The sequence below is a fragment of the Pezoporus flaviventris genome, unplaced genomic scaffold (assembly GCF_033815535.1).
Source record: "Pezoporus flaviventris isolate CSIRO_AGI_PZ_B2104156 unplaced genomic scaffold, CSIRO_AGI_Pfla_v1 ptg000031l, whole genome shotgun sequence".
Lineage (NCBI taxonomy): Eukaryota > Metazoa > Chordata > Aves > Psittaciformes > Psittacidae > Pezoporus > Pezoporus flaviventris.
The window spans coordinates 59,410,614-59,434,127 of record NW_026892579.1 but is presented as its reverse complement, the minus strand read 5'-3'; the positions used below and the strand labels follow the sequence as shown (position 1 = coordinate 59,434,127).

Here is a 23,514-nt window from a genome sequence, read left to right as displayed (position 1 = left end):
TGCTCAGGTTCGGGGAGTTTCAGCAGCGCTTCCCTCGCTATAAAGCTCTCGGCGTCGCTTCTCTGCGGTGAAAATAAGCTGGTAAAAAACAATTAAATGAGGGGAACGAGCAGGGTTTCTGAGCCCTCCTCCTCCTCCCCGTCCCCCCGTCACTCCCTTCCGGGGCTCCCGTCCCCCGCTCCCTACGAGGGGCAGCCTCCGCCGGGCCCCGCGCATCCTCCGCGGCCGAGCTCCGCGGGGATCAGCTGTTGAAGGGGCCCTGCGGAGCCCCAAAGCAGCCCTCAACCCCGCCCCTCCGGGCAGGTACGAGGCCAAACGCTTCGGGATGGGGGGGGGGGGGGGGGGGGGGGGGCGGATAGGAGCATTGATGTACCAAGTGCTTTTTCCCACCCAAATACTATTAAACCCATTTGAATTTTTAATTCTCTTTTTCATCCCCTCCCCAGATGGGGTGTCCCACAAGGACGGGCCCGCCCGGGGGTGCCCTTGCCCCGCACGCCGGCTGCCGGGGCCGCGCTCCGGGCGCTGCCCGGGACTTGTTGTCTGCCAGGCGGGGACCGGGGCCCTGGGGGGGGGGGGGGGGTTCGGGGGGGCCACCGCCTCCCGCAGCCCCTGACCCCAGCATGCACGGCGCGGCTCCATTGATCATCCCGGCCCGCCACCCCCTCCCTTTATGAGATAATGCAATTACAAACATCAATAAGGAGCTGCGAGGGGAATCATTATGCGGTGACAGTGATAAATGACGGTGCAGAAATAGCATGCTTTTTTTTTTTTTTTTTCCTTTTTTTTTTTTTCCCCTAACAATCCAGGGGCTTTGGGGGCTGAGCACAGTCACCAAGGTAACAGATGACATCCAAAATGGCACCAAAGGAAAAAAAATGAACAGTCTTTCTTTTGCCTTTCACTCTTTTCCCCCTGCTCTTCCAAAAGAGTTACTTGGGGCTTTAGAAGCAGCTGCCACACAGGCATGCGGTTATTTCCACACGCATTAAAGAGACGGCGAAGGTTTGCTGGCTGTCACACACAAAGCGGCAGCCCGGCCCGGAGCTGAGCAGCCACCTCCAGGCAGCACCTCGGAGGCAGCAGGGGGGGTCCCCGCACCGCTCACGATCGTGACGCGTTCCGCACCGCACCGCGCAGACCGACCCGGCCCGGCCTGCGCCCAGGGTCCGCCGCCTGTGCCCGCCGCTCGGGGAGCGCGGCTTTGCTCTTATGTATATATAATATATATATGTGTTATCATCCTGGGCGGCACAACAAGGTCAGGGGAGAGGGTAAACACAGTTTTCCACGCTGGCTCAGGACGCGCGGAGGTCTGGCACTTTCCGCGCCGCAGCGCAGAGGGTAGGAATATTCACCGCGTGTCCCAAAAGTGCCGCTTCTGAGCCCAAAAGTACCTGTGGCCGCAGTAGGCACGGCCGGGCCGGCAGGGCGGGCACCCCCGTCACCAGCCTCTCTGCCCGCCCGCTTGATGCTCCCCCTAAAAACCCCAACCCTTGTGGGGTGCCGGAACCCACTCCAGGGCAGGGCAGGCCCCGCGCAGCCATGCGCGCAAATACCGCGCTAACGGTTCTGTCTCCCCGTCCCTCCGCCCGCGCCCCTGTGAGGAGGAAGTAAAGCTTTGCGCTCCCCTTGCGCGGCACTGCGCGCACGCGGCTCCGAGGGAAGCTGTGCTGGGCGGGGGGCTGTGCAAAGGGGAAAAATTAGGGGTGCTCAAATAAAGAAAAAAAAAAGGAGGGGAGGGGGAGCGGGGAGGAAACCGAAGCCCCTCCGGGGGTCGCACAAACTTTGGGCCTGCGGCGCGCAATGTCCGCAGAGCTGCGCGGGCGACCGAGGAGCCCCCAACACCCCCCACCCCCCGCGGCACTCTCCAGAGCCCCCAAGAGATGGCAGTCGAAGCCGGCTTTCCTCCTCCTCCTCTTCCTCCTCCTCCTCCTGCTCCTCCGCGGCGGGCAGCGGCAGGACAGCGAGGCAGCGAGGCCCCCTCCTCTCCCTACATCCGCGCCCTCTCCCAAACTCCGCCGCCCTCCGCGCAGCGCCGCGCAGCGAGGAGTGCGCTCCCTCGGGGCGCGCAGTCCCAGACGCCGGGGCGCTGAGGCGCAGCCGGGCGGCCTCTCCCGACCCCCATCCCCAACCCTTCTCCCCCCCCCGGCCTCCCCCGGTGCGGTGAAAGGAGGTAGCTAGGAAACAGCGAGCAGCCCGAAAAGGCGGAATTTCCAACGTGTAAAATGTTCTTAACGGAGCCATTGAGAGAGTGCAATAAGGCGTGAGGGGGAACTAATCTCCCCATTTAAATGTTTGTGGCAATTTTATCTAAATGAATTTTAATGCTAAACGAGGGATAATTCCCTATTTGTAACCCGTTTACTTCTCTTTCCTGTGCCTCTGAAGCTGTCTAACATCATGCGATGAACAATAACAATAAAAATACTGTCAAGGCATATTCTTCATTTTGAATGTGTTATAATTACAGCTGATTAAATGTCTTGGGATATAATAGTGGGCTCAATTTGAAATGTGGGTGTTTTGTCTTCCCCCCATAAAAAAAGTCCCATGGAGGAAGGCCTGTGCCCCACTTCTCCGCGGCTGCGAGGAGGAAGGGACGCGTGTGCCCTCACATGCAAGAGGGCGGTTTGTTTTTGTCTTTCAAGAAACATAAAAAAAAAAAAAACAAAACCCAAAACTAAACACAACAACAGCGACCAAACAAAAAAAAAAAAAAAAAAAGGAAAAGAGGAGGAAAAAGAAAAACAAAAAAAAAAGTAAAAAGCAAGCCCCGTTCATTCACATTTTGGCAGAAAAGTGTCATTATTCCGGGCTCACAAAGCGGGAGCGGGGATGTGCAGCCTTTTAGGAGGTAGAGCGGCCCTTTAAAAAATGGGAAAAAGGGAAAAAAAAAAGAAAACTCAGGAAGGGGAGGAGACCCAAGCTGCAGGGGGAGAGGACCCCACTTCGGTGGCTTGCTTCATTCAAGATCTGTGCTGCCTGCTGCCAGCCCTGCCTGTACCCCTGACTTACTCCCATCCAGCTCCAACCGTCCACCTCAGGAGGACAAGCAGAGCGGGCAAGAGGGTGCCCCCGGAGCACCCCCTGACAAAGGCCGGGAGGGGGGGGGGGGGCAGGTTTGGAAGGGGTACAGGGAAGTTGTTGTATACTTTTGCTTTAAGAGATTTGCATGCTTTTCCTACCCCCAGGAAACTCCGAGTTTATTTATTTATTTGTCTGTTTACATTTATTTCTTTATTATTTATTTATTAGCAGCTGGGATTTTTATTTAAGAAAACTCAAAGGTCTCGCAGCCGACCCAGGCTCTTTGGTGCTATTTAACTCGCTGGCTGCGATGCAGAAAGTACAGCTGTGTGAGGAAATTGGTTAATGAGGAGAGGACGGCCTGCACCAGCCTGCGCTCACAAGAGGTCCAGCAGCCCCTCGCGCCACCACGTCTTTCACTTACAAATATGCATTGCCCAGGCAATGGTTTCCAAGTTTTATTTTCCTCCTTCCTTAATATGTTCAGGTCCAGAAAGAAACGTATGTGAGTGGCTCCAAGAATTTAGACTGTGCATTAGAACCTAATTTTGGGGTGGGGGGGTAATACTATTTACAAATTTCTGTCCACTAATTCCCTATAATATTAAATTTATTAAGAGGCAACAGTTCCCATCCTGACTATTTACAGTGCAAGTTCCAAGCAAGTTTCCTTGTGCAGCACAGCATTACTTTTACATTCTTTAAACATGAAGCCAATATTTAAACAGCAATGCGAGGTATGCCTCTGGAGCTAGCTGAATTTTGTATCTGCTTGGATCCCAGTTTGGGATAGAATGGCTACAAATACTGAAGGGGGGGCAGGAAACAAATTTTGCAAGCAGTGGAGTCACCATGACAAAAAATAATTTGTTTTTATTTTAGATTCAGATTTCATTACTGCACTCAAACTACTACAACTGGGCTTTGAGTTATTATACAATCCAAACTGTTTCAATCAGAAACTCTAAGACTCAGTGTGCAATGATTATTATTAATAATAATTAGCTCCTTGGTTTCTTGATAGAAAAAGGCTATCAACAAGCATTTGTTTAACCACAACAAAAGTATAATTAGCTTATCCCACTTAGTAAATCTGTATGCATGCCAACTCATACCAAACTGCTACTTTTACAAAAAATTGCAATAATACAGATCATTTTTCCAGTCCTTTTTGCACAAAATTTATTTACAATGTATACATAAATGCTCCATGATGGGACTATGGGGAAAAAAAAAATGCACACATGACCGATGTCTTGCCCAGAAAGAAAGTCAACATATTAAAAATAAATCTTCAGTCCATGTTTCGAGCTGCATAAAACAGGAAGTGATGTACAAGGTGGTGGTTGCTGCATGGGGACAAGGATGCTCTGATGTGACAATTAGGCTTCAAATACACTGCCTTTCCGTTTCCATGCTTCCTCCTACCAGTCTCCTTAAGACACTGCCTGCAACAGCTGATTAATCATTGTTGATGACTGCAGTTTTTCCCATCCTTCCCGATTTACATCTGTTCAGGCCAATTCAAATATGGTGAGTAAATGAATTAGACATGCAAATTCACGCCCCAGGCTAGAAAGAGAGAGAGGGAGAGAGACGGGGAGAAAGGGAGAGAAAGGGAAAAAAAAGAGAGAGAGGAGAGAGGGGGGAGAGAGAGAGTGTGCATGGCTGAAATCCTAGGATAGAAGAAAGATTCTTCTGCCTGACATAGTTATTTTAATGCTCTAAAAATCCTGCAAATAAGCCCTTTCTGTCATTTGCAGGATAAGTGTAAGGCTTCTTTTTCAATGTAAGGAGGCTTCTGGAGGAAGTGAAGAGCTATGGAAACAACACACATAGTGTGGAAAAATTTCACATTTTTTTTAAAAAATCTATAAGAAACAACGTAATATGGATAACAGTATAATAGCATTTTACAATATTTCACTCTTTGATCTCTTAATGTCTTATATAGGTATTTAGCATGTCCCCAGAAGTTGACTTCGGTTGGTGTTTTCCTGCTTTTCAGGGTCCCTGTGAAGAATCGGAACGTCCCTTGGTCCAAAGTTGAAGCCAAGAACTCCATAGTCATTGCAGAAAGACAATGTTTGAAATCTACCGTTGCTGCAGACAACGCGTATTTCCCTTAAGCTACTGAGCATGAATGTCCATCACTTGTCCGCTCACTGCCGGCTCGCCGGTATGAAGCATTGTGGGGCTTGATGCTGACATGGGCATTCCAGGGTGGGGTGGTCCTCCATGCATCATCATCGCTGGGTGGTGAGGGTGTCCAGGAATGTAGGTATGCATGGGGGGGCCATGACGCAGCTGAGCGGGATGAGGGGGCATCTGGGGTGGGGTATAGCTTGGCTGTCCCATATTCATACCCATTGGACTACCCCGAGACACATAATCCCCTGGCATACTTTGCAGCCCTGCGGAGAGAAAGAAGTGGTGGTGAGTGCTGGGGATCAGCTATGGACATGGGGCCACGAGGCTCCTCGGCTTGGGCACGGGAGGGCTGGACTTGAGCCCAAGGCGGGATGCGGAGTCATGGATGTGTGAGTGCAGCTGCCTTTGTGGGATTGGAGTCTATGTATGGACTCACAACAACGGCAACAGGAATGATTCTCAGGTCATAAAAAAAACCCAAGTACATCCTCCCCCCTCCAAATACAGAGTTCTGGGAGATAAAACCGCTTTCTGCTTTTATGGTTAGGAACGTATGTGATGGAGATATTTCCGATCTGGAAGCATGCCCAAGGCAGAGCCAGCCTGATGACGACTGATGTCACACAGGGTGGTGGCACCAAGCCGGGGAAGCCCTTGTGAAGGCTCTTAGGTGGGCTCCATCCCCCATGGCCTTGTTCCAGCTACCCGCCTTCGTCTCCCCACTTGTAAAAGTGTGCTGGGAATACAAGGCAGGGAATCAGTAGTCGTTAATGAGGGGCTTGGGAGGAGAGATGAGTTAAATCAGTGTCGAGGTTTATCAACAGTTATTTATTTAGCTCTTGAGCCCCATCACTTGGAATCTCTCCCAAGTATTTGTGCCATTCAAACAGACACTATACAGCAAGCACATACATCACTGAACAAAGGCCTCATATGAAGCCGAAATTGATAGGATTACTAAGGATGATTGTTAAATCAAACCTGTATTTTTAAATGCATTAAAAATATATCTATAATCAATAACAGTTATCAATTAATTCTTTCCCCTTGCTCACTTCTGTCTGAAAAAAAAATCAGACGCACAACTCAGTCAACCTTGCAGTGGGCTTGGGAGAACAATAAGGAAAAAATTGGACCTAAAACAATAAAGCCTCCTGCTTTCTGTGGGCCTCTGCCTTCTGCTTGGATTGCTGTAGCTGATGGGAACTGACAGGTGTATTGTTTCGGAGAGCTATAAGCTCCATAATCATCAAGGGTGAAAGGCATACGCTATTGCTAAGTAGGTTCAATTGGCTTTAGTTCTAAGTAAGAGCGCGCTGTGAATGCGCCGAACACCTTGGAATCAGGTCTCAAGACTCTAGCAATGAATAGCTGCTTAATCTAGCCTAAAGGAACAGTTTTGAACTAATGAAAATTGCTTATAAAATATACTGTACTCACAGCTCTTTAATCAAAAAAGATGATAATATTTTTTGTAATAACCTATTAATTTAATTGGTCACGAAGCATAAAATACATCATTTAAATTTAATTGACCCAGAAACTAAGAAACAATATTTAAATTAACTAAGCTAGAAATTTCCATGATGAGGTAATAAGGCTGTTGCATTCCCAAGCTCAGAGGAATGTTTTCACAGCTAATTGTTAAAACTTAGTTTTGACTTGCACCCAGAGAAGACGACTATGAAATACACTTGGCCTGGGTAACTTCAAACCCTGCATTAATATTGGCTGGGGGTACAACGAAGATGCCAAAATAACTGCTTGTAACTCTAGAAAGAGAGCGAAAGAAACAGAATCAGGCACCATTTAAACACGGTACTGGTGCCTCCGTGTTTCAAACTGCTTTGCTCTTTAAATAAAAAAAAAAAAAAAAAGAAAAGAAAAAAAGGTGTATAATGTATTTTCCCTTATAAAAAGACAAAAGGGTGGGGGGAAACTGGGGCAGTTTTTCTAGGTTTTCTTCGCAAGGCCTGCCACTGAAGATTGCATTAATGATCTCTATTTTTGTATACTGAATAAGTCAAATCCATTTGTCACACTGCAAGTGATGGCATACTTAATTTGGATATAGTCAATTAGCCTGGGCTAAGCTCCATAGCCTGCTGCGCACACCTCTATTTTGTATTCTCTCTTTTTCCTTTGCCACACGTAATCCCATTATGATGGACAGACAAAGAGAAATAAACTTGGGGAGAAAAAAAAATTAAGGAAAAAACCCCAAAGTTTGGTCCATCGCCTTCCAAAACGCAACTAAGTGAAGCCACAGCTTATTTTTTTTTCACCTATGAGAACTCTCTGTTTGGCTTTTTTGGTGTCTTGCAGGTTAGCAGGAGAAATGTAACTCATGCATCAACTGCGGTTAGACAGATTTATGACACTTTGGGGACATGCTCTTTCCTCTCCCTGCGCTGCTGCAGACCGCTTACATTTTGCAAATCAGTCTGTTGCCAAGACGACGGGCTCCCCCACCTCCCTGGCTGCTTCTTGTTTTGTCATGTGCTCAGGGATGGATAATAGCATCAATGTATGGCGGCGTCGATGTACGGCGGCGTCAGTGTACGGCGCACGCGCGCACGGGGGGTTTGGGAGCTTGGAAAGCTTGAGCTGAACCAGAGGGACAGAAACCCAAAGGAGCCCAGGCGTAGGATGGATGGATGGAAAGGAAGGAACAAGCATGAGGCTATGGGCAGGGAGAACATAGGGAAATGTAAGGAGACAAATATCCCTCGGACAAAGTGAGAACAAAGACCCCGTTTGTACTTACTTCCCCCTGGCTTTGCCATTGGTTACCTAGGTGAAGGTTACATGTAGTGCCACTGCCCCTCCATGCCCATATTCATGCCCATTCCACTCATAGGTCCTAGAAGGAGATAAAAATCCAAGAAGATGCCAGAGAATGAGCAAAGTCAACAGATAGTGCCAAAAGCCCCTTTCCAAAACACAGCATGGCAGAGAGTCCAGGACCCCTTGAGCGAGAAGATGCCTGGTTTCCCTCGGTGACTGAAAGCAGGCAGAAGACAGGCAAGGCAAGGCAGACAGCTGAGAGGACGGTGAAGGGTGGAAGTGTGGTTACCTGTGGTGGCATGACTGAGATCACCCATCGGTGGGTGACGCTACCCCAAGGGCTTACCTGGCGCTCGGATGCCCATGTGCTGCTGGCCGTCCATCACAAAACCTCCCATCGGCTGCCCGTCGGGGTTATAGGGTGTGCCTTGACTTACTGGAAAAGTGTAGAACATTGCTTTTTAGCAACAGCCAAAAGGGTCACCTCTTGGTGTCAAGACACAACCCCCCTATCTATGGACTCTGTGAGACAGCTGTCAATGCTGGCTCTAAAAAGAGTGAAAACCATCTACTGCTCAAATTGAGAGGCTGGGCTAACACGCTTGGTTTTGGCTTAATTTCCTACTGCGAGTTTGGAAATGAAGTTAGCGATCCGAAATCTCGAGACACGAGGAGCCCCAGCTCCAGCTGCTGCCACTGCTGACGTCAATGCAAAGACCTGTATAGGAGCTGGATTTTATGGCTGGAATAGCCACACTGAAATTGCAGTGTGTTAAATTACGCCCGTGTGCCTTTCTAAGAGCAGGACCTGAACACGTTCATGCCAGATATTTACCTCTAATGACAAAATAATCGAATGTACTCAAAGAGGAATTGTGGCCCAAAGGCATCTAGGACAACGATGGATTTGGATAGTCTGGCACTGAGACTTGGGAAAGCAAAACCAACTGGGAGTAACTGGCTATTCCTCAATGGTAAATACCCACACAGAGCTGTGAGCCAAGACCCCAGACAGAAACAGCATGTGAAAACTTAATATTTTTTGCAAAAATAGAAATTCCCCCAAAGTAAACGTCAAATACTCATCAATCCCAAAGACAGCTACTAAGAAGAAGAGACATGGGACAAAAGGATCCTATACAAGTATCACTACCTGAACTCGAGGTTTTAACTGTACATTAAAAGCTGGCTTCAGAAGTAAGCTGCCTTGGGTTATTAAAGCACATAAAGCTCTACCTCATTGAATGTCTTTGAACTTTACTGAGTCCCACAAGCGATTCTGACCCCTTTGCCCTTTTGACAGGTAATAAAGTTTACAGCAATTCCACACCAAGCCATGCACCAGGGAGTGGTCATAGGAGCAGAAAGAGCTGGGAAGGAAAACTCAAACCAACTACTTGTATGTGTATGGGAAGTCCAGTCATGGAGTGGATCATTTTAGTTTCTTTTTTTGAATTTTCATTTTTTTTCCCCAAATGTTTTAATCATGTCAAAATTATTGGGGTTGTAATGAAAGAAAGCTGGTTGCATTTTAATTGTCAATCACTCCCAGCATTCATTTCTCATTTATTTACCAGGTAATGGACCTCCCAGTGAATGGCTTGAGCATGTTTTTTTGTCTGCGTGACTTGAATACAGCTACTACTGGGGACTTACCTGCTCGATTGGACTGGTCTATCATGGGCTGAACTATTCTTCTTCTAGCATTAATAAACCTGCAAGATAAGAAAGCAAACGGTTAGGAAAGGGATGGCTTCTACCCATCCCCAAGCCCTCTCGCCCAACTCTGTCAGGCTGTGAAGGGATACAAATACTGCAAAACCTCTAACCCTGATGACCTTTGAGAGCACAAGCTTGGGGTTTCCAAGCTGATTTATGTTTGCCTGCTTTCTACCACAGTCAGACACTTCCATTTCATCTTTCCATGGGGGAATTAGCGGAGTTTCCAGGAAACAATACCAGTTAACGCTCTTCTCGATTCAGAATGGGGCACAGAAATAAAACCGAACAGGTGAAGCCGGTGAGATGCTCGTGAGGGCATCTGCTACCTCCCCCTCATTAGTGCCTTATGTCCTCTGACTTTTTTTTCCATTCTTTTTTTTTTTTTTATCAAAACCTGCCCCTACCTCTTGCAAACCTAATTCCCTTTTAATGCCCACTATTAAGATAATGAACTGTGATGGCAGAAGCCCATCAAATGAGGGAACGTCTGGAGTTTTATCACTGCTAACTCACACTGCTGGGGACTTAAGAGCTCTGCATTCCTCCTAGCCATTTCTTGGTGGGCTTTTCTCCCCCCACCTCTTTATGCAAAGTCTGAGGGGTCAAGGCGAGGTCATAGCTTTACAGTAATTGAATTTATAATCCTGTTTTCTCCAGCTAGGCCTGACCATTTACAGCAAACATCTTGTTAAACTGTAATTACTGGACTACTGAAAATTCCCCCGGAACAATGAGAAGCAGATCTTTGGAAATGAAAAAAAAAAGGTACATTCATTTTTTAAAAATAGTCATCTGCAGCCGTCCTCCTCGTACTTTTGTAGCTCTCTGCCTCAGTGAGTCTTGCAATGCTTGTTTGGGAAAGGAATATTCAAAATACTTTGGAGCAAAACAGAAGAAGGAGGAGGATCACAGCTGCCCCAGTCTCCTCTGCGGGCAGTCCTCATGGCGCTGAAATCAGAAGGCTCAAAACCATGGCTGGGAACCTGCCTGAAGAGCCTTAGAAGAACTTCTCTTGTGGTCTTGCTCATCAGAAAGCTCAGTTAAAACCCATTTGGAAAAAATCTTCGCTGAGATTTAATCACAGCAAAGCCTCATGACCAGACTTTACGTTCTTTGCAAGAGAGAACAGGAATAATAAAAAAAGTGTATGCCACAATATCTACTAGTAAAAGAAGAAGCATGAGCCTGGGTAAAATGACACAACACTTGCAGAATGCAATAGGAAAGTCCACAAAGGACTGCTTGCTGCTTGGTTTTGTTGCCTTTGCTTGGAGTGGCTTAGCAGGAGTTCTCCCTCTGCAGAGATAAAGCCAATAGGACCTTCCTGCGGGGATCAGCTCTGCACACCCGTTCCTCAAAGCCAGAGGGGAGAAGAATCACAAACCACCACCCCATGCTGTTTGTTTTGCCCTCATCAAAGACCAGCACAGTGATTTTGGTCTCCTCCTATCTCCCATTCCCAACTGATGCCCGTTACCAAGCTCCAGCAAAAAATTAATCAAGATCTTGAATCCTAATGAAGCCTGTCTCAAAAAAATGGGCTCAAAGGCACAAATTCCGGGTGTCGATGTGGAAACCGTACACCTTAACTAGGTCATGTTTTGCCAGCAAGAGCATTGGATCAATTTTTCTACACATTTCCAATAAAGAAAAAAAAAGCCTCAACTCCAGCAAACAGTGTTGCAAATCAGTTTATCATTATCTTGTACAAACCATGGAAATTAGAATCATGTGAGCAGAAGGTTAGACTAATTCTCCTTTCTCATTATAAGCACAGGTGTAGCACAAACACCATGTGAAATAAGCAATTAAAAAAAATCTGCCTTTTTTCCCCCATTAGCTGCCTTAGTTCCATGACCAATTAGAAAATTGTTTAATATCTGTAATCTGCATTTGCAGAAAGCAATTTTCACAGTAACTCTCCTAAGTAAAACAACAACACAAAACCCCAGTGCCTCAGCCATTTCTTTCTGCATGCCTGGCAGGCTCTTGCTGTGTTTACTCCATCCTTCTACTGCCCAATTGCCAGGACCTCTTACTGTGGCAGGAGGGGAAGGTTTTTGGTAGCTGTGAGACTGGCTGGTCATTGAAACCTTCATTTGCCAAAAGCTTTTACCTCAAAGAAACCCTGAGCAACATTAAGCACACATAACCCAATTTCACAACCTTCTCTTCCTTCTCCTCCAAACTACAAGTGCTTTTAATAAGAAGGGGGGCTCAAAATCATAAACTATTACAGCTAGACTTTACCAGTAAGTATCCAGAAGATGTGACTACAGTAAAACATATTCTCATCCTGTTTGCACCATGCTATAGCTTGGGATTTCTCTTTTAAGAACATTTTACGCACAGGTACTTAATAGTTATCTTCTTCCTATGCATTAACGGAAGTATTTTCTATAAGTAGCAATTCTGCCAAACAGCCCAGTGTTTGGATGTCTTCAGGGGGAATTCAGACGCAAGAACATTTTCCTTCTGGGCAAAGTAATAAAATGACATTCTTGCTCCTCCCACTAGAAGTCAAACGGAGGTCAGCTCCCCATCCTTGTATCTGTTTAAATAAACTGGTCCAGCTGTTTGTTTCCAGGGTGCCCTTTAACCTTCTGTCCCATCCTCCCTGCCTTTGTAACAGAGCGCTTTACTTTGCATTATAGAAGACTCCAAACCACTATGCATTAAAAAAAAAAAAAAAAAAGGAGAAGAAAGTATTCACTTTCAAGTTTCTTCCTGCACCCCAAACCTGGAATTCCTAAGAACCCATCAGATTAAAACTACTAATGCGGCTTGCCTTGCGAAAGCACAACGCAGCACTCGTACATTTACAAATCGCAGTTGAGAACTCCATAAGCCAAACTGCGAATTAGCTGTTGCTGCAGAAATATGTGGGCATGAGGATAATTTCTTCATAGTGCTTTTTTTTTTTGTTTGAGAGAAGGGCCAAGATCTTTTGATCAGTCTTTGCATTTCCAAAGCATCAGGCTGACATAGCACCAGCAAAATGATGGAATAGAAAAGCTAGCAGGAAAATTCTCACTGCTCCTTTTCCTGCATGTTCACGTTCACTTATCTTAAAGGAAAGAAAACCTAAGTCACTCTAACTTTTAAAAGTTCAAAAAAAGAGGACCTAAAAACCATATTCCTGTACTAAGGACTACTCAAATGGAGTATTGTCAAAATACAACTCAGCATAAAACTTAATAAGACTGCTGCTTAACCTTACTCATGTGAGTAAAGACCCACAGAGGCTCAAAGACTTGCATAAGTATTTTTTCCCATACCAGTGCTCTAAGCATTGGTACTTTTGCTCTGATGTGGCAGGCTTTTTTTGTTTCGGGGCTTTTTCCCCCCCAAGGAACAGAATCAGCAGTGGAACAAACAACATGAGATCCCTTAGTGTGAAAATTGTACCCATTTAAAAGCCCAAGGAGGGCTGAGAACTCTGCAAAGTGATGACTTGGGTTACTTTTGCTTGCTTGCTTTTTTCCTCCTTTTTTATTTATTATTTTTCCCCCAAAGGGAAGACTCTGGCATGGAGGGAACGTTTGAACAGTTGGGCAAACACAGAAGTTTAAAGTATTTATTACTTTTTTCAAGTTAACTTTTCCTTGCCCTTTTGCATACATGAGATTGTGCTTTCTGCTGTGTCCCCAAAAGCAAGAAAACCTCAGCTATTTCACCTGCATAGCCCTAAGAGGAGGAGGAAACCCTCTTTTCTCCAATTTGCACTTTACTAGGATGTTTTCTCTTAGGCTTCTTGCCCAGGGTCTGTCTCCAGAGGTCACTGGCAGTCTCCCTGTTTGGTGCATCGCCGGTCCCACGGGTGAGATCCAGCCCCAGCCCCGGGGATGCTGCAATCTGGCTCTGCACTCTGACCTTCAGCTTGGCCACCCTCACTGCCATGCACAAGTTTTGTTTCTTCTCAGCAAGAGGCAGCATGGCTGGTGATGACAAAAGACTTATTTTAGTTGGAAATTGGCTACAATAATAGCAGCCAGAGAGCAAGGATTTTCGGAGGGTCACCAAACCCTCCAAAAGGCACAGTTTGTGAAGGCTCAGGTTACAGCCCAAGTGACATTTTCCACACAGATCTGTTCTTTCTCCCTTCCCCTTATATTTCACTTCTGCTGAGTGAATAAAACAAGACCTTCCTCCACTGTCACCAATTTCCAAAGCCACCTTTCCTCAAGAATCGACAGAGTGATTGTGGGGACTTCCAATTTGTAGTCTTTGAATGAAATTTTCCAGGACCAGCTGTCTGAAAGGAGATGCTGAGACTTAGCAGGATACTGAATTTTCCTCTCCCCCCAGCCCTTCCAAATGAGGAGAGTTTCACACCATTACTGACTTTTGATACTTGGAGTTGCAGGCTGATCCTTCCCAATATTGTCCCAAAGCACTGCATGCCAGAAGGCTGTGTATCACAAGCAGTGCCAAGAAATTCCCGAAAATCTCTCTGCCTCATTTTCTCCTTCAGCTCTTTCTAGAAAACCTAGTGCAAGGATGATGACAAAGCCCACAGTAGCTACAAACCCCAGTGCTAAAAATCTCTACTGCCCCTCTGAAAAAAATAGTATCCCTCTTGACAACAAGCAAACCATCATTTTTCTAACAGATGCCAAAGTAACCAGAGCCCTGCAAACTAGCGAGGAATTCACTTGTAAAACCAGCCATAGTCTTTTCTGCATACTGGGATCCTTCACTTATACAGCAGCGAAACAACCTTCTTTATTCAGCACTTAATTCCTCAACGCTTAACAGGTTTATCTCTAATAAAAACAATTTAAATGGAAAGTGTGCTATAAAGCAGGATTATTACACTTCAGTAACTGCTTTATTCCTTATTTTAACATATTTTCATTTTTTTCCCTGTGTATTTGTTTTCTGCAGCTTTTTTAAAGTAGTCAGTTAAAGAAAAGAAAAAAAAAACCCAAAGAAATTATTTCACCAAATACTTTCAAGTGTTTTAAAAACAGCCTTAAAAAAACCAAGCTCCCTCTGTAATTGTGAACAGGAAAAAATAACTGCAGACTTTGAATGGTAATCACATCTCCCCATCCCTAAAATGAGAAATAAATGTTAAAAGAGTGCTTACTGCTGTTATTAGAAAGTTCTGATCCTGAAGTCAGTTAGTGAGCTTAATGACCCGTAACTACCAGTCATTAGCAATCCATGCTCTCTGTACTCCCTTTATTTGTAAAGAAAAAAAAAAAAAAAGAGAAAAATCCAAGACACTCAAGAAACTTTGTTCAATTTAAAGTCAAACCTCATGAAGTCATGTTTGGCAACTTCTCTTGGTTTCTCCTCCACCTCCTCCAAACCGAAGACAGTTCAGGACTGCAATACATCATTTACAACACTAAATGGAGGTAGGGAGGGAAGAGAGTACATGGGCTGCTAACCGCCCACTCCAGACACGTAATATTGGAATATACTCCAAACGCAGCAAGTCCATCCATCAGGAGGATCAGGAAGGTTTCCTGAAAGCTCTCCTCTCCCTCCCTCCTCCACTGCAGCACCAGCACAAGGGACTGTACATAGGGCTGAGGGTGTCACAAGACAATATTGAAGAGCAAACAAATAAAATACTATGCAAAACTAGTGATGAAAAACCACTAATTAGCTGACAAATTTGATGTAAAGCACTAATGAAAGCCATGTGTGGTTCTGCAATTTAGTTTTAAAAATAGCTTCTGACTTCAAGCATTACTATGTGACCCCACCGATGGATTCATGTTGTGCATTCAGAAAAGTTGCTTTAAAGCAGGAGAGTGCTATTGAATCTCTTGCAAGCCAGCCCTGCTAATGTAGGGAGCATATTGAGTGAAAAAATAGAAAGCAGAGGGATGGGATCAGGTATATGCTTCTTGTAAGAGAGCAGCTATGCCCTACATTTTGGCCAGCCCAACATGCACCAGTTCTACCTTGGGCCACCTCCTGTATGCTTGCTCTTCTCCAAAGCCCTTAAACCCTGCTTCCCCTCCTGCTCCATGCCAGGCTTTCTTCTCAGATCACGGCAGGAATGCCTCCTGCCTCCAAATAAGCAGACTGGATTTGGGGAAGCACTTTGCCACCAGCTCCATGGGACACCATGCAGCCTCTGTGACCACCTTGGGGTGGCAGTGAACCTGGTAGTTGCTTATGCTCTGGGTGCAGAAGGGATGGGTGACAGATTTCCCTGTTCCCCAGTAGGATGAAGCTAAAGCCTATTTGTATTTATTTGTTAGCGCTGAATGAAAAACAAGGGAGGGACATACTAGGGAGGAGCAAAGAGCCAACATGCCCAGGGAAGAGCTCACTGGAGATGCACCTCCCTGCTCTGCCCATCTCCAGTGCCCTCCCATATCACAGGCAAGCTGCTGTTGGCCTTTCTGGTATGCTCTCCTCCTTCTCCTCCTCTCCTCCCATCCACAAATCCCTCTCAGAAAGGCTTAGCTGACATGGAAAGTTTCCGGTGAAAATCCAGGTCTGGCATCCAAGGGGCCTCCCCACTGATGCCAAGGAGCCGGAGCAGAGGCCATGCTGCAGGTCTTGGCTGTGCCGGGCAGGGCTCACAGCAACCTCATTCCTGACACCGCAATCCCCTTGGGGTGCAAAGCAGATGTAAACTCGCCCTCGGCAGCCAGATGATGTAAGGGGAAATCTTTACATGGCAAAGCGCCAGCAGAGCTGACCTCCCGTCTCTTCCCTGCTCCCAAATCCCAGCGCAGCTGTACTCTGCTGATCTCCGTGTGCCACAATTAGCCTTTAAGGAATATGGCAAGGATTCATCTAGTAGAGCAGCACTAAGGCTGCTCTAACTCCCGCCCAGGACAGCACTGGACCCCATACAGTGCTGCGGTTGAGTACACAACACGCTACCAGCCAAAATCTTGCCTCCCACAAAAATGCTCTCCCTGCCCAAGGACTGGTGCTGTGTAGCCACTTTTCCACTGCAGATCTGGAGAACAATTTATCTCAGCGCCATGCAGTGCACTGGCTTTGCTGGGAAAGAGATATATGCACTTCAATAAGCAGACCATGCCACAAAGAGCAAGACCTCCCAAACACTTGTGGTAGAGGGTGCGCAGGCTCTGGAAGCTCTGAGACCAGCCCATGCTGCAATGCACGTCTCCCAGCTCAGTGTTTTCTCTCAGTTCTGAGGGGGGTCTGAACCTCAACTCTCCATATGAACTTTCAGGAGATCATGTCTGGACTCTGTATCCCAGGTCCTGATCTGGTGCACACCAGGAGCACAACCAGCAGCTTTTCTTCAGCAGATCATTTCAAACCAATAAACCCTGCCGCTTGATGGCAGGGATTACACTGGGAATGGGTGAGAACTGATAGCAAAATACTTGCTATTTCTTTGAAAACACTCCTCTCCCTTGCAGCAACTTTCTTGTCCTCCGTTGATTCAGCATAACTTCTTATTTAAGGGAATGTAGTGCTTGTGAGAGGTGCCTGCATCATCTCCAAGCTTTCTCTTGCCACACAAGTGGTCTAAATGCAGGGGTCCTCCTTTGAGGTCTAAGGCGCTTTGCCTACATCAGATTGGGAGCCTTGTCCAAACAACTTCTTTCCTCTGTTCACGCCTTTCTATAAGGCATATGGCACGGGAGCTGGAAGCTATGCCCAGCCTCCAGCCCAAGCGAAAGCAGAGAGGCTGCTCCCACATCTGGCTGCTGGTTTAAGTGTGTTCCCATTCACAGAAGGACATGAGAAATTATCTGTCCGCACTCCTGGATGGATCTCCTCACCCTCCATCTCCAGAAGGCCACTTCAGGTGTATGGAGTAACTCCATACCTGTCACCCCACACCAGCTCCTCCAGCCTGAGGGACAAGGAGAAGAAAGCCCAGGGTGGGCAAACCAAAAGCCCTGTCAAGTATTTTTTGGGGAAAACATCCAGAGCTCCCCAAAAGAAAACATAATGAACCCTTATATGGGACCTGTGATTCATACATGAAATAGGCTTTGACATCACTCTGGTCTATACCCCAAGACATTGGCTCAGGGCAGAGGGGGAAGCTGTGATTCCTGTGGTTACATCCTTCCCACCACTAGCGAGACAACAAACACAAGCACGTTGGTGTATTTTGTGTGATGTGGGCACCTGCAAAATTAGTTTGATTTTTTTTTTCCCTTTTTTTTTCCCCATAAACCACAGAAGATACAACTCTGAGTCACAGCCAACCTGAAAAACAACCCCACACTTCTGGACGAACTTCCCCCCAAGACATCCGACTTCAAAACATTGTCTTCTAACCACTACTAATAACCCACTTTGTAATCTACTTTATCTGAACATGATTTCTCATTAAGAGAGGTAATTCATTTTGCTTATAATCCTACTTCTGACAGCGTTTTAGTCAGGGCAGGAGAAGAGACATCCTCAGAAAACAACACAAACAAAGCACACGGGGAGGTCAGAGGAATGTCAATGATAAAAATAATTTGTGAGGCCACGGAGCACAGAGAGCTTTGGGATCATCCTCCAGATGGTATAAAACACCTTTATAAACCAGGTGAGAAGTCACACATCTGGGATAAATCCGAATTGAAAAGGAGCTATTGCTATTGCACTTTACCATTAGCCAAAAAAAGACGTAAGGACTACAGTGGGCAAGGGAAAAATATAATAACCCATGAAACTGTTACGTGACCTAGATTTCACTGAAGAACTGCAGAAGTAATATTTTTTCAGCAGCATCTGCTGCCGTTTCTTTTCCTTTTGTAAAAAAGTAAAATAAAAGGCAGCAGCCTCATTAGTGCTAACGCTGGTGTAGCAGCCACACATCATTTACACCAAAATCATTTCAGGGCAGGCAGGGCAAAACACACGCCCTCGAAAGCATGTCCTCGCCCTGCGCCTCTGGCTGTGTTTCATTTTGGAGACGAGAAATTGGTTTAGCCAAGACGGAGGCAACATTTGCCCCGTTTTTAATATTTCAGGCTGACTTTTTAACCACGCAGTTTGCTTTATGCAGGTGCAGCTCGGAGCGAGTGCCTGATGTAAGCGCGAGAGAGGGTCTCTGAGGGCACCTTTCTCTGCGTTTTGGCGTTTCAGTTTGCAATGGTTAATCGCTCTACACCAATCTCAGCAACTGTTGACACAAAATAGGTGGAGATCAGGTCTGTGCAAGCACAAAATACCAGAAAGGCAAACTATATGTAAACACACTTCAGATAGCTATGACAAGAATAGACCAAAACCTGACTTGCAAAGCAGTGACAAACCATTACTCTTCCCCCTTCTTTTTTTTTTTTCTTTTTTAACATATTGAAGGTATTTTTTGGGACAGAAGCATCTCTCGCACTGAAAAGAAACCAAGTCCTGAGGACTGCATTTACAGAAGATGGTGCAGCATCACAGCATTTGCAACACAGCAATTCCACAATAAAGTGGAATTTACTTTTAATGCTAAACTCTTGTTTTGAGACAGAACACACCTGAATCTCAGCCTTTTAAAGTAAAAATACCAAACAAAGCCTCCTGACCCTGATCCTGGGGAGCAAAGCTAGGGCTGGAGCAGGGAAAAGAGCAAGCGGCAAATGTTTGCATGGCACCGTTTCATCTTATTTCCTTGACACCTGACAGTACATTTGTTACAGAATATTAATGCACTGACTAAAAAAGTTTGTCAGGTACAAAACCAGCCCAGAAGAGGATGGAAGGACCAAGGGAAAACAGGGTTGGCTTTTTATCCTGCTTATTGACTTCTTGATTGCTGAGCACCTTTTGTTAAGACTATTGGAAGGTAAACCCCGTCTGCACCATGCGATGCTCTGCAGTGGGAACCAAGCTTTCTCCCCCTCAAAAAAGCAACTGTGTGAATAAAATAACACAGTTGTTTTATTTTTTATTAAAATAACACAGTTATTTTATTTGCTTAAAGCTCAGGGCACCACTAACCAGTCTTAGTTTGTGCAAAATGATTCCACGTTTACTCTTGAAATAAATGATGTTTCCTCAGCCTGAATCCAGGGCCCATCAGAGCAATGGTTAGGAAAAACATCCTCCCCTGGTGCTCCTGGACAGGGTGACCCCTGTTTTGGGGTAGTTTGGGGTGCATGGAGACTGCCAAGACTGGACTGAGCAAGAAACCCAGGGTCTATCACCTCTCCAGGGTGAAAGCTCTTTGCTCCACCTGAAGTCCTGGATCATTTCTGCCAAAAAACTCTTTATCCACCTCCTCCAAGCATCTGCCCCCTTTGGAAAAACACCTGTGTTTCATGCCAAAACTGTATCACTACTCCTTAAACACACATGTCGAAACCAAACCCCACATGTTTAAACCACTGCGCTGTACTTTTAAACAGCTTCACTGAACTAAACAAAAATACCAGCCTAATCCTGTGACACAACGGTACCTGATGGCTCTAAATTCACAACTCTTCCCCCTGTAAGCTATTTGCTCAGCTTTTCTAATAATACCTTGGCTGCCTGGCAGTTCTCCAGGGCTGTCTAAGGCATTATGCAAGCTAAACATTTTTTTGTCTGATTTCAGTATTTTCTTATGAGTAACTATACAGGATTTTACCTAGTGAGTTTTCCTGATTGCTGTAATTTAAGAACAGAGAAATAGACTACAGGTGTAATATTATTATTACAATTGGCATTCGAGGTGAAATGCATAACAATTAGCTAAGACTTAGTAAAACATAAATGTAAAAATCTGCTTGAAAAGCCTGGCACATGGTATGTTTAGAACAGCTAATTTACCACACATATTCGAATTGCTCAAACGGTCCAACAATTCACCCAGCAAGATCCTTTTTATAATAGTTTTCTTGGGGTTTTGTGCTTTCTGGGGGAGAGCAGGACTGTTTTCACATTGCAAACACCTACTGTCTTACTTTGGAATAACAAACAATATGTATTCGTTAAACCTGAAACATTTATTCTTTCTCATTTCTGTTTTTCCCTGCTCTCACGTGTGTTCCTGTTAACAAACCAGCTTTTAAATAACATCTGTATACATATTCTTGAATCACACAGAGGAGAAAAGTAAATAGTTTCTAAAATCTGATGGTTAAGTTCGTATTGCTGAAGTTGAGAGGGCAATTTGTGAATGTTTTAACATTTACAAGTAAATAAGCACTTGTATTCACTGTATCTGATTACGGAGAAAAGTATTTGTTATGTTCTTACACAGATTCAAATTGCATCTTGACCTTTTCTCGTTTAATCTGTTTACTGCAACAAAGCCGTAATAGATACATTTGAAAACAAGCAAATATTTTATTTGCCTACAACTAAAAACGCGATATGCTCTGCAAAGTGGCAAGCTGAGTATCTTGCCTATTTATTGTAGCCTGTGATTTGGTAGGCAAGTGGGGGTGAATGTCCACCCCTGTGCGTAAGGACTGGCACCTGCTTTTGCTATGCTCCCTCCCTGCTCGTCTCCTCCCCCACTTACACCCTAAAAATAGTGCTTAAGTGGGACTAAAGTGGTGCACTGGTCATGTGCTGGCCTTTTGCTCAGGCGAGTATCACCCTCAGCAAAGGAACTGAGCGAAGATGATGTCTATGCTAAACACCTAGACCAGTGAAACGGCTGGCATGGGGCTTAACACATGGGAATCACTGGACAACATTATCACTTGTATTTGGGAGTGGTTTGGGGTGTGCTTTAGATGCACTAAATCCCAGGTATGCTATGATTAAAAAAAACCCAAACAACACAGCGGGAAAACAGGGGCCTGGGACTGATTTCCAAAAGGTGGCAGGGTGGAGAGCCATGCAGCTGCTCCTCCTTCCTCTTCACCTCTGTGGAGGGGTGGGCAGGGGCTTTTCTGCCCCATTTGCATCTGGCCCCATCAGCATCCCCCCATCTGCCCTATCTGCATCCCTCCGTCTGCCCCATCAGCATCCGTCCCCATCTGCGTCTTCTTTCCCATCCGCTGCATCAGCATTCCCCCATCTGCACCTCCCATCTGCCCCATCAGCACCTACTCCCACACCCCCCACCTGCATCTCCCAATCTGCATCTGCCCCATTTGCAACCCCCCATCTGCTCCATCCATAAGCCTGCCATCTGCAAGCCAGGCAGGGCATGAGCAGATGGGAAGGACACCCCTTGTAGTGGTGCTCCCAGTTCAGCGCTGGATGCTGGGGAGCATGCCACTCTGCCTGCCGTGCCACAGCAAAGCTCTTCATCCCCTGCCCCATGCAACTACCACAGCAAAGATCTACCACTATGCTTACCCATGAGTAAAGAAATGCATGGGTGAGAAAATTTCCTGCTGGAGGGGGCTTGTGATGGGGCTGAAAGAGTAATACAGTGTTTCTGGGTATCCATAGCCTGAGCTGGCTGTGCTAAACACAATAAGGTGGTCTGGTCTTCCTATCACAAACCCATCTCAGATCTCTGAAACTCATCTTCAGGCAGGTCTTGAGGCATTTTAAAAATTTCTTCCTTATAAAGTTTCAGCAGAAATAACTCTTGCTGTCTCCAAGAATGAGATTAGGGAAATTTACATCATTTGATCATTTTTTCCAGTGTCTTTGATTGGAGTTTGTTGAGGTTTTATTGCAGGCATAGGAAATTATACACAAAATTGACATTTAAAGAAGCCAAGGTCATAAAATCAAGAAGTCAAGAGTTAGAAAACCATATTAGTAGAGCTGCTTGCACCCTATTCTTTAATCTGTTTTATATGCAAACAGTTGAATTACCTGCTCATAGTACGATTTTTGATAGGGCCTAATGCCTCAGCTACCCTAATGATGATTATGTCTATTATAAGAACAGGCCAAGGCACCACAATGTAGAAAAGTTGATTTCAATAAGAAATAAACTTTGTCAAAGTTGGATGAATAAGGCAGCAATCGGCAAGGAAAGCAAAGCAGCCTTGGCTGAAGCAGCTGAACACTGCACTGGAGAAGAGGATTCAGCTCTACTGCTGCCTCAGACTGCTCAGGAGCTACCAAGTACATCATCAAACCCAAACTCTTCACCAGCAGTTACTGATTTTTTGCATCTCTCCTCCATACCCAACACTGGAGGGTGGCATGTGTCATCCTCAAGGTGCTCAAAATATGGAGTTTTGGGGGTTGTTGGACCTTAAACGAGGATAACTTGCTGTCATTTTGAGTCATAGCACAGTCCCAGACCCACCCAAAACTGGTAGCTGTGCTGGACCTGGACCTCCCTGAGCCTCACTTCTTCACATGTGAACTGGGACAACTGTATTTTCTCTCTTTGTAGGGGAGCTTTAAAAATACTATACAGACCCACAACCTTTTATGCATGTTTAGGCAAGCGGAGGTCAGGGGAGGACTTGGGTATTACAGCAGTAAGCACCATAGGAAAGCCCAGCAGTAATTATTAATTCCGTCTTCAAGCATGGTTTGAATACAGCTCAACAAACGAAGCACTGAAGAATGAGGGTAAGATAAAATATTGACTAGCTGCTCCATCATTGTCTGGTCTGTGCCCTAGATAGCACAAGGGTATTTTGGACAAAGCATAATGGAAGCACTTAATTAAAAGCTGGAGCTTTAAGGATTTGAATTTTCAAACTTAACCTTTTTTTAAAAAAAGATTATTTTAATGTACTTGTATGCAGCTCTATTTAGAGAGGTAGTCACATCTAGACATGTACATATTGACAGGTTATATAGGCACATTATTCTACAAAGATACAGACATTTATCTGTGTGTATCTAGACTTTCCTAAAACACAAACAAGCATGCGACACCTAATGCAGCCCTTGATGAGAATTGCTCTCTTCTCCATAGAGTACCAGCAGTAATTATTTACCATTAATTCTTAATGGGAAGAGATTCAGCTGGGATGTAGTAAACAAGAGAACTGTATAGATTGTTCAATATAGCCT

The 23,514-nt window shown here is 45.5% G+C and overlaps 1 protein-coding gene across 6 annotated transcripts in view; it reads right to left on the bottom strand.

Moving 5' to 3' along the window:
• Positions 1 to 3,886: 3,886 nt before the first annotated feature.
• The window catches only part of MEIS1 (Meis homeobox 1), a 108,432-nt gene continuing 88,804 nt past the window's right edge, over positions 3,887 to 23,514 (bottom strand). For 4 of the 6 annotated variants that reach the window (XM_061461469.1, XM_061461472.1, XM_061461471.1 and 1 more), the window contains 3 exons: positions 9,628 to 9,686; positions 8,318 to 8,407; positions 3,887 to 5,447 (listed from right to left, as the gene is read on the bottom strand). In XM_061461469.1, coding sequence (XP_061317453.1) covers positions 5,164 to 5,447; positions 8,318 to 8,407; positions 9,628 to 9,686 — 433 coding nt within the window. In that variant the 3' untranslated portion in view covers positions 3,887 to 5,163. Of the gene's footprint in view, positions 5,448 to 7,951; positions 8,048 to 8,317; positions 8,408 to 9,627; positions 9,687 to 23,514 lie in introns of all 6 variants that reach the window. The other 2 variants (XM_061461473.1, XM_061461474.1) reach the window with 1 other exon arrangement.